Genomic DNA, 13857 nt, shown 5'->3' with positions numbered 1-13857 from the left:
AAGATGTCTTAGCGCCGGAGTACCCATTTAATCCTGATAACCTCTTACGTAACTCTCACGAAAGAGGTTATCAGGATAAAGGGGTACTTCACTCCCTGGCTGGCATCTATCATCAGCCTGCTTCAGTGTGTTCTCTAACCAGGTTGTTGCAAAACTACAACTCCCAGCCCAGCATGCCTGAACAGCCTACAGCTGTCTGGGCATGCTAGGAGTTGTAGTTTTGCAACAGCTACAACTTGACAGGAACAACTCAACCCGCAGGGGAAAAAAACCAAACAAACCCTGATACCTCATACAGCTACGGGGGGGGGGGGGGGGGGGGGTCTGTTGGTATGCATAGCAGAAATAAGCTACTTGTTGTGGTCACCAAGGGGTGCAGAATGCACCTAACCTCGCCCTCTTGAAAGAATACCTCTCATGATCTTGTTACATTTTATAATTCTCTCAATTCACTGCCCCATCATGATAAACCACCCCATGCCTTTATTTTTTATTTTTTTTACCTTGATATCGCTCTGTATTTTCTGCTCAGTCTCAGTCAGTCACAGACTGGGAAGCGGTGTTCCCCAGCAGGCGTGACATCATCTGAAGCCATACAGGGGAGAACTTTCTCCGTCACTCTGCTACACACAGCCCAGAGCAGTTCAGTGTGAGATGAGGTATGATTGGGAAAGGCTGCACACACACCCCTCAGCACTTCCTGATTTTGGACTTTTGCCAGGCCAGCAGGAGTCCAAAGTCTGTGCAAAAGATGGGGAAAAATGTGCTCTGGACAAGGAGGGAGACACCTAGTGGCAAAGATTTTTATTTTTGATTTTTTTATCATAAGGAGTGCAATACCAAAAATTAGTTTTAATGAGTGCCCATTTAAATTTACAAACGTGTCTTTATTTTTAAGCTGAGCTGGTGGTGGACAAGGCCATGGAGCTAAAATTTATCGGAGGAGTTTTTGGAGGGAACATAAAGCCTACGCCCTTCCTGTGTCTGGCCTTGAAAATGTTGCAGATCCAGCCGGAGAAGGACATCATTGTGGAGTTCATCAAGAATGAAGACTTCAAGTGAGTAAAAGAGGGGAGAGCTCAGATAGTTGTGGTTCTCCTGTGATTTTTGCCAGCTCTTGTGGCCCCTGTTTCCTAAATACTTTCCTTGCTTGCATTCCAGACTACAACTCCCAGCAGTCAGTGCGGCTCTGTGTAACGGCTGCCAGAAAATTGCTTTTATTATCTGTCTGCATGCTGTGTTGTTGTAAACAGTCAGTAGTACACACTCTACAGGTCTTTTCTTTCAAACTATCCTCCCCCCAAAAGCAATAAATCATGCTATTCTCTAAATGGCAGCAGTCAGTGATTAAATCACTGAGCTGTTTCTCTGCTGGCAAGATCCTCACACAGGGAAAGGAGGGGGAGGTGTGGCTGTGAAGCCAGGGCGGACAGTAATCACATAGTGGTTGTCTTCCAGGAGGGTGGGGGGCTAGGTTTCAGTGAGGGGTTTGCACAAAAACAAGCATGATCAGATTATGACTTCTTCCTCTCACTCCCTGTATGTAAGTGACAGCTGAAAGAGGGAAACTTCTCTATATAGCTAATGAATATTTATTGGAGTCTAGACAAATACATAGGTTGGTGAGAGGGAAAGGATGGGCTATGGGTTTAGTTCCCGGAGTACCCCTTTAATTCTAGACCAGTTGTACTCTAATCTATGGCAAAACTAAAAAAAAAAACTTGGACATATTTTGCACTGAGCTATTCACTGAATGAATCTTTCCTTGCAGGTATGTGCGTGCATTGGGCGCTCTGTACATGCGTCTGACTGGTACCGCCAGTGACTGCTACAAATATCTGGAACCACTGTACAACGATTACCGCAAAATCAAGACTCAAAACCGCAATGGAGGTATTATCCTGCAGTTATGTCTCTTTTTCAGTATGTCATACACTGTTTCCCAACCAGGGTGCCTCCAGCTGTTGCAAAACTACAACTCCCAGAATGCCTAGACAGCCAGAGGTGATGTAATATGATGCATTGATGGCAATATAAGTGCCCTTTCACATCACTTATGGCTGGTATGCATTGGCAACCTGTCTAAAATGTATGCCAACATATACCACAGCGTACTCACAGCAGGCAATTTGGACCCAATGTAGTCTAGGGCATTTCCGCAACATATACATCTTTGTGTGGGATTCAAGATTGCAGAATATAGCACTAAACTATCCTTGTCAGGCCCATAGAATTGAGTAGCATTGATGTAAGCCAGTGTTTTCCAACCAGGGTGCCTCCAGCTGTTGCAAAACTACAACTCCCAGCATGCCCAGACAGCCAATGGCTGTCCATGCATGCTGGGAGTTGTAGTTTTGCAACAGCTGGAGGCACCCTGGTTGGAAAACATTGATGTAAGCTAGGGATCGAACGATTATCGGTATGGCCGATATTATCGGTATGGCCGATATTATCGGCCGATAATCACAATTTTGGGCATTATCGGTATCGGCAATTACCTTGCCGATAATGCACCACCGCACCGCGACCGCCCCCCTCGACCCGCCACACCGCGACCGCACCCACTGCGTCGCACCCCCCACCGTAGTGCTGGGCGGTATACCGGTATGGATTTTTGCCCATACCGCTATACCAGTCGGGCCCCTCCCCCACCCTCCGAGTCAATAAAAAATAAATAAACTTACTCGTAATGGGGGTGGTCCGGGCCATCCTTCCTGTAGTGTCCGGCGCCATTCCGGGTGGAGGGTGCACCGGTACGGGCTGTCCTTCTCCGGGGGTCCTCTTCTCCACTCCGGGCAGGCTCCGGCCTAGTACGCTGCATAGACGCCACTACGCCGTGAAGTCAGGTGTGTCGCTGCGCACGGGCGTCTATGCAGCATACTAGGCCGGAGCCTGCCTGGAGTGGAGAAGATGACCGCTGGAGAAGGACAGCCCGGACCTGTTCACCCTCCACCCGGAATGCCGCCGGACACTACAGGAAGGAAGGATGGATGGCCCGGACCACCCTGACAGGTAGTGGAGAGAAGCGGGGGGGTGGCGGCGGCGGTCTATGGCACCGCAAAAGCCACTGCAGTGCATTGATTTAAAGCGCCCGCTTTAAATCAATGACCTGCAGCGGTGTCGAGGGGGGATAAATAGCCGATAACTTATACCGGAATATCGGTATAAGTTATTGGCTATTGGCCCTAACCTCCACCGATTATCGGTATCAGCCCTAAAAAACGATATCGGTCGATCCCTAATGTAAGCACACTTGTCCGACCATTGCTGTCTTCAACCGGGGGGGGGGCACAAGACCTCTTTCCTGTAATTGGTGGGGGTCCTTATCTTGTGGATGGGGGATTGATCGTTGTGCTACAAAATACAGTTCTCAGAAGGTTAGGTAGACATATGTTTATAAAGTAAATGCCTAATTTTTCTCATAGAATTCGAGCTGATGCATGTAGATGAATTCATCGATGAGCTGCTCCACAGTGAACGAGTCTGTGATGTCATATTACCTCGTCTACAGGTAGGTCTTATGTACTAGGACGACTTACTAACTGATTAAAAAGAAAATCATAATGGTGTATAATTACTGCAGATCAGGGTATATCTGTTCAGTAAGAGACATTCACTCATCACCCTACCTTATTATTAGGGATGCACCGAAAGAGAAATTATGGGCTGAAACCGAAAATTTAGGCTGTGCTGGGCTTGTTTACTGCGTCTCGTCCCATATAGGGCTAAATTGGCTAACCGAAAAAGGAAGATGAAATGACCCTTTTCACAGTGGATCGAACCAGGTCCCAATGGATCCCATTGATTTGAATGAGGTCCCCCCGTCAGGTGTTCATGTGTTGCGCATTTATTGCGCAATTTTCTCAAATGGCAACCTTGCAAATACCAGAATACAGGTTGAGCCATTCTCATTTAACCCCTTAAGGACACGGCCCATTTTTGCTTTGAGGACACTTGTTTTTCCATTTTTGTCCACTCTCTTTCTTCACCCTTTTAGAGCCAAAACAGTTTTCTTTCTATCCACAGACCCATATGAGGCTTGTTATTTGCGTGACAAATTGTGTTTTCTAATGACACCTTTCATTTTACCATAAATTGAATGGCGCAACCAAAAAAAAGTGTTATGTGGGAGAATTTTAGAAGAAAAACAGTATTTTGCAACATCTTTTGCACAGTGATCTGTAATATTTATTGGTACCACTTTTTGATCACTTTTCACACGTGATGTGACCAAAAAACAATTCCGGCATTTTATTTTTTTTACACACACTTGCACCAGTCGCAAACATTATATTTTAATAGCCTAGCTCAGCAGGCTCTATGAGCAGATCGGACCCAGGACCCACACGGAGCAGGTGAACAGATGTTCGTTGAGTATTTTAACCTATCGGACTCCCCGCATACATGTTGCAGGGCTGCCGATCGGTGATGGCAGCATTGATTGTGGCTCTTAAGTGCCGTGATCGCTGTTCATATTAAAGGGTTAATGACAGATAATGACGGGATTGCTGTCGTCATTAATTGTTAGTGCATGGTTGCTGATAGCAGCAATTAGGGATCGACCGATATCGATTTTTTTTTTTTTTTAGGGCCGATACCGATAATCTGTGGAGGTTAAGGCCGATAGCCGATAATTTATACCGATATTCCGGTATAAATTATCGGCTATTTCTCTCCCCCCACCCCCTGAAGCCGCTGCAGATCATTGATTTAAAGCAGGCTCTTTAAATCAATGAACTGTAGCGGCTTTTGCGGTGCCAGAGACCGCCGCCGCCACTTGCTTCTCTCCCCCTGCCTTATAATGCCCCTCATATATAGTGCCCCATGTCTTGTGCACCTCACATATAATGCCCCCTGAGGGTGCAGAACAGGGGTCATTATATGTGGGGGTCACAGGACAGGGGATATTATGTATGAGGGGCACATGACGGGGGATTATATGTGGGGGCACATGAAAGCCCATCCCTGTCATGTGACCATATAATGTCCCCCTGACTTATAATACCCCCTGTCCTGTGCCCCTCACATATATTGCCCCCTGTCCAGTGCCCCTCACATATAATGCCCCATGTCCTGCCCCCTCAGGGGGCATTATATGTTAGGGTACAGGACAGAGGGTATTATAAGTCAGGGGGGCATTATATGGGCACATGACATGGAGGGCTGTCATGTGCCCCCACATATAACCCCCCCTGTCCTGTGTTCCTCACATATAATACCCCCCTGATATGTGCCCCTCACTTATAATTTGCCCCCCTCACTTATAATTTGCCCCCCTCACTTATAATTTGCCCATCCATCCATCCAGCGCCCAAGCAGTGCTCACCTTTCTCACACGCTGCTATGTTCTTGTATTGTGAGTGAGAGCAGCAGGGACGTGATCTCCGGGCGCCGGCGCGATGATGTGATGTCATCACGCCGGCCTGGCGTGGATGTCGTCCCCGCGGTTCTCACTCACAGTACAAGAATGAAGCAGCGTGAGAAAGGTGAGGGAGCTGTCAGGCAATTGCTCCGCACGGCAAAACAAGGCGTGCGCACGATTCCCGGGACTTCAGTCCGGGCCTGAAGTTCAGGGCCGAGACTGAAGTCCTGCGATTTGTGCGCACGCCTTGTTTTGCACGTTATCGGCCGGTTAAAAGCAGATACCAATAACGGGAAAAAAACGTGAATATCGCCCGATAATATCGGCCGTGCCGATAATCTGTCGATCCCTAGTAACAATCGCTCAAACTCTATGCTGCTCAGGATGTAAATGCTGGTGTTTTGGTGTGTTAAAGGGGTAAAAGATGTCTGATCGCTGGGGGTCCCGTGATCAGACGGCTGTAACGCCCCTCCCATAGATATAACTGGAGGGGCGCGGTTTGACGTTGCGTCTCCCGCTGTGGGAATCCAGTGTTTTAAACTGTTTAGAATGCTGGGTGCTGCACAGAGATCACGGGGGTCCCAGTGGCTGGACCCGCCACAACGGGACATCTTGGATAGGGGATAAGACGAGTAACCCTTTAAGTACCAGGACACCAGGAAGTACATTTATGTCCATTGTTCTTCAAAGAGTTAAATAGGTAGTCCGAGATTTGTGAAAAATGGTAATGAAGCTTCATAAAGTATAATGAACAGTGCCACACTTGTACACAGGTTCTGTGTAGTACTGCAGCTTAGCCTTATTTACTACTACAAAGCTGAGCTGCAATACCGGACACTACCCATGGACAGATGTAGAGCTGCAGAGGTCTTAAAAACCATGAATAATTGCTGATACTTCCCCCTGTCTATCTTTTTACTTGGAGACCTAAGCAGGAAAGTTTTCCACATTCATTTAAGAAATCTAAATTTCTTGGATTATTATTGATCATGTTTTACTTTGGTTGCCTCCATTTCTAATATGCATTGTACAGACCATACATAACCATGCCACTCTCTATCTTTTTAGAAACGCTATGTGCTTGAGGAAACAGAGCAGCTGGATCCTCGAGTGAGCGCTTTGGAAGAAGACATGGATGATGTGGAGTCTAGTGAGGAAGAGGAGGATGATGAGGATAAGGTTTGTCAGATCATGTGTTGTGAATTACAACCATCTGTTTTCCTTCAGTTTCTTATAATGAAACCCATTTATTGGGGAGTAAATTGTTGAGAAAGGTGGAAGGGGTGGGTTCCATGCACTTTTGTTCCCGTAGTTTACAGAAATGGCTGGGGGTTACTTTTTCCTAAATTTGTCAGGGTATGCAAAGATGGGTTGTCCAAAGCTGAGAACCCCTTTTAAAAGGGTACTCAAACACTTACACATTGTACCTCCTTATTTATTGTCTGAGTATGTTGCCCACACACCTCTCCATGCAGTGGGGTCCGACCGCTGGGACCCCTGTGATCTCCAGAAGGGAGTCCCAGCAGTCGGACCCACTGCTAGATTTATTCTTGTTTCTGGAGTGTTGGAGTACTCCTTTAACTAGAGGAAAAGATGATTAAAGGGGAAAATAAAGACGCTTGCAAAGAGGGGTTGTTTAGTTATGACATACAAATTTTCGGTAGTAATAGATTTTATCCACTTTTGGCTGTAGGGCAGAGATCCTACTCCAGACCATCACAGACGAAGCTACAGAGACTTAGACAGACCGCGCAGATCTCCCTCGCCTCGCTACAGGAGGAGCCGCAGTCGTTCTCCAAGAAGGTAATCCGAAGTGTATAATAAGTTATATATGGTCTATATCTTATCAGTATGGATGCCATAAAGGGAAGTCCACCACTTGGGACCACTCAGCCAGGGACATTTTTAATAAAGTTGTATTTTCCAGCCTCTCAGAAGCTGTTTGTATAGTTATTCTTACCTGGGAATATCTTTGTTTCTCACAGATTTGTATTTCTTTATTTTACATTTCAGGAGAAGCCGTTCCCCTAAGAGAAGAAGGTGAGATTCTTAACTTGTATTATCCTCCTCCTGTTGTGAGCTTGTAAAATGAATATGAATTCATGGGGAAATAATCCGATATGTTGGCATGTGAATAGGGAAGTGACTTGTCCATATGAGAATGTCCTTTGAGTGCTAATGTTTTGTTCAAAATGTTCCGGTTTACATTTTTTTTCATTTAAATATGACATTTTATATTGTATTTAGTAAGAACAGTAGTTTACTATATCATATACCCTACTCTATACCCACAGTCCTTCACCACCCCGCAGAGAAAGACACCGCAGCAAGAGTCCAAGGAGACACCGCAGCAGATCCAGAGAAAGACGCCATCGATCAAAATCTAAATCTCCAGGTTTGTTTCTTAAAATGGAAGAACTATTAAAGGGTTATTCCAGGAAAAAACTTTATTTTTTTATATAAAAAGGCTCCAGAAAGTTTAACAGATTTGTAAAATTTTCCATGAAAAGAAATCTTAATCCTTCCAATAATTATCAGCTGCTGAAGTGGAGTTGTTCTTTTCTGTCTGACAACAGTGCTCTCTGCTGACATCTCTGCTTGTCTCGGGAACTGCACAGAGTAGGTTTGCTATGGGGATTTGCTTCTAAACTGGGCGGTTCCCGAGACAGGTGTCATCAGAGAGAACTTAGACAGAAAAGAACAACTCAACTTCAGCAGCTCATAAGTACTGAAAGGATTTTAAAAAAAATAATAGAAGAAATTTTCAAATCTGTTTAACTTTCTGGAGCCAGTGGATATATAAAAAAGTTTTTTTTTTCCTGGATAACCCCTTTAATTCTAAACTAGAATTTAGTGGTGACAGCAGACAACACATTTAAAGTACCGGCAACTTCGTAGCCCGCATCTGAAGAGAGCCGTCTATGGAATTTCTGGAAGTCCCATAGACTTGCATGAAACTTTTGGCAACGAGGTAGGCGATCATTTAAGCTGTGGGTTACGGAGTTGCTGGGAGTTTGAACATGTATCCTGTCGCCGCCACTAGTAGCTGTGGAGAGTCATTCAATATTCTGTCCCGACCCCCAATAATTAAAGGGGTACTCCGCCGAAAAACTAGTCAATTACTCGGCTTTGTGCCAGATGACTGGTGATTACAGCAGCCACGCCCCCTCCATTTATGTCTATGGGAGGAGGCGTGACGGCTACTACGTAGCCGTCACGCCTCCTCCCATAGACATGAATGGAGGGGGTGTCGCATGATGTCACAAACTCCGAAACTCCAAGCTTCCATGTTCTGGACACGGCTGCTGTCTGCCCGGAGATCGCAGATAGGGGATAACCTGTTTTCGGCAGAGTACCCCTTTTAACATGACTATTTTATGTGGTGGGGTTTTGGCTTTGCAGACATTTATGTGCGCGTATGCGAAAATAACTTATTCATACCTGTTTTTTTTGTCATATTAACAGGGCATCATCGAAGTCACAGACACAGAAGCCACTCAAAATCTCCAGAGAGGTAAATGGACTACATTTAATATATCCTAAAACCAGCAGATTCTTTCTGCATCTTACATGCCCATTGTGGCTTTCAGCTCACTGCATGTAACATGTCGTAGGCCTCTCTGTTCTACCAGTTGTTGGGAAGTCTCGGCTCACAGACATGTGCAGATGTTTTTTCTTTTCTTAACTAAAAACTGGAGGGTCAGAGGGGAGGTGTAAACATATAATTCATATTCAGCACCACCTCAAGTTACAGTATTAAAGGGGTACTCCTGCGGAATTTTTTATATATTTTTTTTAAATCAACTGGTGCCAGAAAGTTAAATAGACTTGTAAATTACTTCTATTAAAAAATCTTAATGCTTCCAGTACTTTTTAGGGGCTATATATAGTGCAGAGGAAATGCTTTTCTTTTTGGATTTCTCTTATGTCACGACCACAGTGCTCTCTGTTGACCTCTGCTGTCCATTTTTGGAACTGTCCAGAGCAGTAGAAAATCCCCAAAGCAAACATGTGCTGCTCTGGACAGTTCCTAAAATGGACAGCAGAGAGCACTGTGGTCGTGACAACAGAGAAATCCAAAAAGAAAAGCATTTCTTCTGTAGTATATAGCCCCTAAAAAGTACTGGAAGGATTAAGATTTTTTAATAGAAGTAATTTACAAATCTGTTTAAAGGGGTACTCCTCCCCTGGCATCTTATCCCCTAGCCAAAGGTCCCCGCTGCTGGGGACCCCAGGGATCGCCGCTGCGGCACCCCGCTATCATTACTGCACAGAGCGAGTTCGTTCTGTGCGTAATGACGGGCGATACAGGGGCCGGAGCAGCGTGACATCATGGCTCCGCCCCTCATGACATCACGGCCCGTCCCCTTAATGCAAGTCTATGGCAGGGGGCGTGACGACCGCCACACCCCCTACCAATGAATTGTATTGGCGGGGGCGGGCCGTGACGTCACGAGGGGCGGAGCCGTGACGTCACGATGCTCCGGCCCCTGTATTGCGCGTCATTATGTGCAGAGCGATCTCGCTCTGCGCAGTAATGATAGCGGGGTGCTGCAGCAGCGATCCCCGGGGTCCACAGCAGCGGGACCCCGGCGATCTGACATCTTATCTCCTATCCTTTTGGATAGGGGATAAGATGTCTAGGGGCGGAGTACCCCTTTAACTTTCTGGCACCAGTTGATTAAAAAAAAAAAGTGTTCCATGAGAGTACCCCTTTAATCACAGGTCTTCTACTAGAGAAATAAATGAACATGTGACATAAGAGTAAATGCCAACAGGATGCCTGATAAGATGCTAACAAACCTCATGCAATTGGTATGAAAGGTGACACGTGGTGTAAATTTTCTGTCAGTGTTTTCCGTGTGGATTTTTGTACTTTAACTACCTTGACTATAAGTTACATCAGAATCTTCAAACAACCTCATTGCATTGTGATGTGAATTGCCCATGGTTCTCCTAAGGAAATCTGTAGTGGCAAATCCACAACAAAATGTACATAATTTAGTGCAGGTTTGTTCTAAGGATTTCCTTGTGGACGCTTTAATAAACCATTGTCCATGGTGATCATAATCTTGTGACTGGAGAAACCTCTCGGTAGCAGCACAGGGTTGTTCTGGTAACCATCATATACATGTATTGTATTTCATAGGTCAAAGAAGAGTCACAAAAAGAGCAGACGTGGGAACGAGTGACAGGCGAATATTGGAGGCGATTTTCCAGGACATTTTGTATATAATATTTCATCATGGCAGCATGTAAAACCTTGTCATCTGTTCAGTCACTTGTTTTGTTTAGACTTTTTAATAAAGTAAAATTTCGTTTTCATTGTTGTTCAGTTTCCACAGTTGTCATCAGTGCATAAGGTGAGAAGAGTTAACCTCTTAAGGACCAAGGATGTATGAGTACGTCCTTGGTCCCGCTCCCGTGATATAACGCGGGGTCCCATGGTGACCCCGCATCATGTGACGCCGGGACCCGCCGCTAATAGCGCACGGCACTGACCGCGGTGCCGTGCGCTATTAACCCTTTAGCCGCGCGCTCAAAGCTGAGCCACGCGGCTAAAAGTGAAAGTAAAAAGTGCCGGTTAGCTCAGGGAGCTGTTCGGGATAGCCGCGGTGAAATCGCGGCATCCCCAACAGCTTACAGGACAGCCGGAGGGTCCCTACCTGCCTCCTCGCTGTCCGATCGCCGAATGACTGCTCAGTGCCTGAGATCCAGTCATGAGCAGTCAAGCGGCAGAATCATCGATCACATGTTTCCTATGAGAAACCAGTGATCAATGTAAAAGATCAGTGTATGCAGTGTTATAGGTCCCTATGGGAGCTATAACACTGCAAAAAAAAAAGTGAATAAAGATCGTTTAACCCCTCCCCTATTAAAAGTTTGAATCACCCCCCTTTTCCCATAAAAAAATAACTGTGTAAATAAAAATAAACATATATGGTATCGCCGCGTGCGGAAATGTCTGAATTATAATAATATATATTGTTAATTAAACCGCATGGTCAATGGCGTACGTGCAAAAAAATTCTAAAGTCCAAAATAGTGCATTTTTGGTCACTTTTTAGATCATGAAAAAATGATCAATAAGTCCTATCAATGCAAAAACGGTACCGATATAAAAACTTCAGATCATGGCGCAAAAAATAAGCCCTCATACCGCCCCATACACGGAAAAATAAAAAAGTTATAGGGGTCAGAAGATGACAATTTTAAACGTATTAATTTTCGTGCATGTAGTTATGATTTTTTCCAGAAGTGCGACAAAATCAAACCTATATAAGTAGGGTATCATTTTAATCGTATGGACCTACAGAATAAAGATAAGGTGTAATTTTTACCAAAAAATTTACTACGTAGAAACGGAAGCACCCAAAAGTTACAAAACGGCGTTTTTTTTTTTTTTTTCAATTTTGTCGCACAATGATATTTTTTTTTTCCGTTTCACCGTAGATTTTTGGGCAAAATGACTGACGTCATTACAAAGTAGAACTGGTGGCGCAAAAAATAAGCCATCATATGGATTTTTGGTGCAAAATTGAAAGAGTTATGATTTTTATAAAGGCAAGGAGCAAAAAACGAAAGTGCCGGGTGAACCGTGCCGGAGGCTCATGACGTCACGGCCATGCCCCCTCAATGCAAGTCTATGGGAGGGGGCGTGGTGGCCCCTCCCATAGACTTGCATTGAGGGGGTGTGGCTGTGACGTCACGAGCCTCCGACACATTCATCCGACGCTATAAACGAATGTCGGGTGCAGCAGTGAGCAAAGGATGTCGGGTGCCGCACCCGAGATCGCGGGGGTTACCAGCGGCGGGAGCCCCACGATCAGATATCTTATCCCCTATCCTTTGGATAGGGGATAAGATGTCTAGGGGCGAAGTACATCTATAAAGACCTTATCCAGCCTTATAAACTGTATGGATTATCCTGAGGATAGGCCATGAATATTAGATCGGCAAGGGCCAGACTGCTGGCACTTTGAAGTTCATCTGTTTAAGGAGGTTTCTCTTCTGTTTTTACCAGCATTGTACCCGCAGCACTATACTATTGAATGAGAATATGCTGCACTACCTTTCACCTCCACTACTAGTATGGCGAACCTGGTAAACATTTAAGAACAGCCCCTTCAAGCAGCTCATTGTCAGGGGTGCTGGGCATCTGACCCCCTGCTGATCTAATGTTGTTAGTCTAGCCACAGGATAGGCTGAGAAATTCATGGTTAGGCTGGGTTCACACCACGTTTTGTTAAATACGGCTCCCGTATATGGCTGGGGGGGGGGGGGGGGGCTTAATTGCGGCGCCCGCACGCAGCCGTATTCGGGAACCGTATTTAATGTATGTCTGAGCCGACTGGAGTGAACCGCAGCCTCCGGTCGGCTGCTTTTTCGGCCGCAGGCAAAAACGTAATCGACCACGTTTTTGCCTGCAGTCGGGAAACCGCATACGGCCGAAAAAAGCAGCCGACCAGAGGCTGCGGTTCACTCCAGTCGGCTCATAAACATACATTAAATACGGTTCCCGAATACGGCTGAGTGCGGGCGCCGCGATTAAACCCCGCCCCCCTCCTCCCAGCCGTATATGGGAGCCGTATTTAACAAAACGTGGTGTGAACCCAGCCTTAGAGAGGTTAGTTGTGGCTTGTAGAGGAAGGTTGAGAGTCTATAAGGGGAAACCTGTCGGCAGCTCTTACGTAGCTTTAGTTTTTTTTTCCAAGGCTACAGACTAAAAACAAACCCATTGTGTAGTCTGATTCTACTGTCCTGTCACTTTTCCATTTTTACCCCTTGTAGTTTGAAGGTAAAGCAAGAAGAAGGCGTTGAGTGACTGAGAAGCACAGGTATCCTATCAGAAGTACCGGCACTTCCATTATTCTGCAGATTTACTTGTAAAGACTGGAGGAGTTAAAGGGGTACTCCGGTGGAAAACATTTATTTATTTTTTATCAACTGGTGCCAGAAAGTTAAACAGATTTGTAAATTACTTCTATGGAAAAAAAAATCTTTACCCTTCCAGTACTTTTTAGCAGCTGTATGCTACAGAGGAAATTCTTTGCTTTTTGAATTTCTTTTTTGTCTTGTCCACAGTGCTCTCTGCTGACACCTCTGTCCGTATCAGGAACTGTCCAGAGCAGGAGAAAATCCTCATGGCAAACCTATGCTACTCTGGACAGTTCCTGACACTGACAGAGGTGTCAGCAGAGAGCACTGTGGACAAGACAAAAAAGAAATTCAAAAAGCAAAGAATTTCCTCTGTAGCATACAGCTACTAATAAGTACTGGAAGGATAAAGATTTTTTAATAGTAACTAACAAATCTGTTTAACTTTCTGGCCCCAGTTCATTTAAAATAAACTAGTTTTTCACCGGAGTACCCCTTTTTAAAGGAGAACTGTCAGCCTGTTCACCCACACTAAATCTGATACATTGGGTTATAGTGTGGGTGAACAGAAGTCCAACAAGGGTTCACTTGTTGTGTCCCACCGAATATCCTCTTTT

General features: G+C 45.3%; 2 protein-coding genes across 2 annotated transcripts in view; one reads left to right on the top strand and one right to left on the bottom strand.

The window, feature by feature from the left end:
• Positions 1-7349, bottom strand: part of ORC1 (origin recognition complex subunit 1) — an 80751-nt gene extending 73402 nt beyond the window's left edge. The window contains exon 1 of the mRNA XM_056532232.1: positions 7323-7349. The gene's annotated coding sequence lies outside the window, so the exon portion shown is untranslated. The remainder of the gene's footprint in view (positions 1-7322) is intronic.
• The window catches only part of PRPF38A (pre-mRNA processing factor 38A), an 11595-nt gene extending 911 nt beyond the window's left edge, over positions 1-10684 (top strand). Inside the window, exons 2-10 of the mRNA XM_056532234.1 lie at positions 899-1058; positions 1772-1893; positions 3426-3511; positions 6431-6541; positions 7056-7165; positions 7376-7402; positions 7657-7757; positions 8828-8876; positions 10512-10684. Of these exons, the coding sequence (XP_056388209.1) occupies positions 899-1058; positions 1772-1893; positions 3426-3511; positions 6431-6541; positions 7056-7165; positions 7376-7402; positions 7657-7757; positions 8828-8876; positions 10512-10554 (809 nt within the window). The 3' untranslated portion in view covers positions 10555-10684. The remainder of the gene's footprint in view (positions 1-898; positions 1059-1771; positions 1894-3425; positions 3512-6430; positions 6542-7055; positions 7166-7375; positions 7403-7656; positions 7758-8827; positions 8877-10511) is intronic.
• Positions 10685-13857: the final 3173 nt, after the last annotated feature.

This window comes from Hyla sarda, chromosome 7 (genome assembly GCF_029499605.1).
Source record: "Hyla sarda isolate aHylSar1 chromosome 7, aHylSar1.hap1, whole genome shotgun sequence".
NCBI classification, from domain to species: domain Eukaryota; kingdom Metazoa; phylum Chordata; class Amphibia; order Anura; family Hylidae; genus Hyla; species Hyla sarda.
The sequence above is the reverse complement of the archived record's forward strand: the minus strand, read 5'-3'. Positions and strand labels throughout refer to the sequence as shown.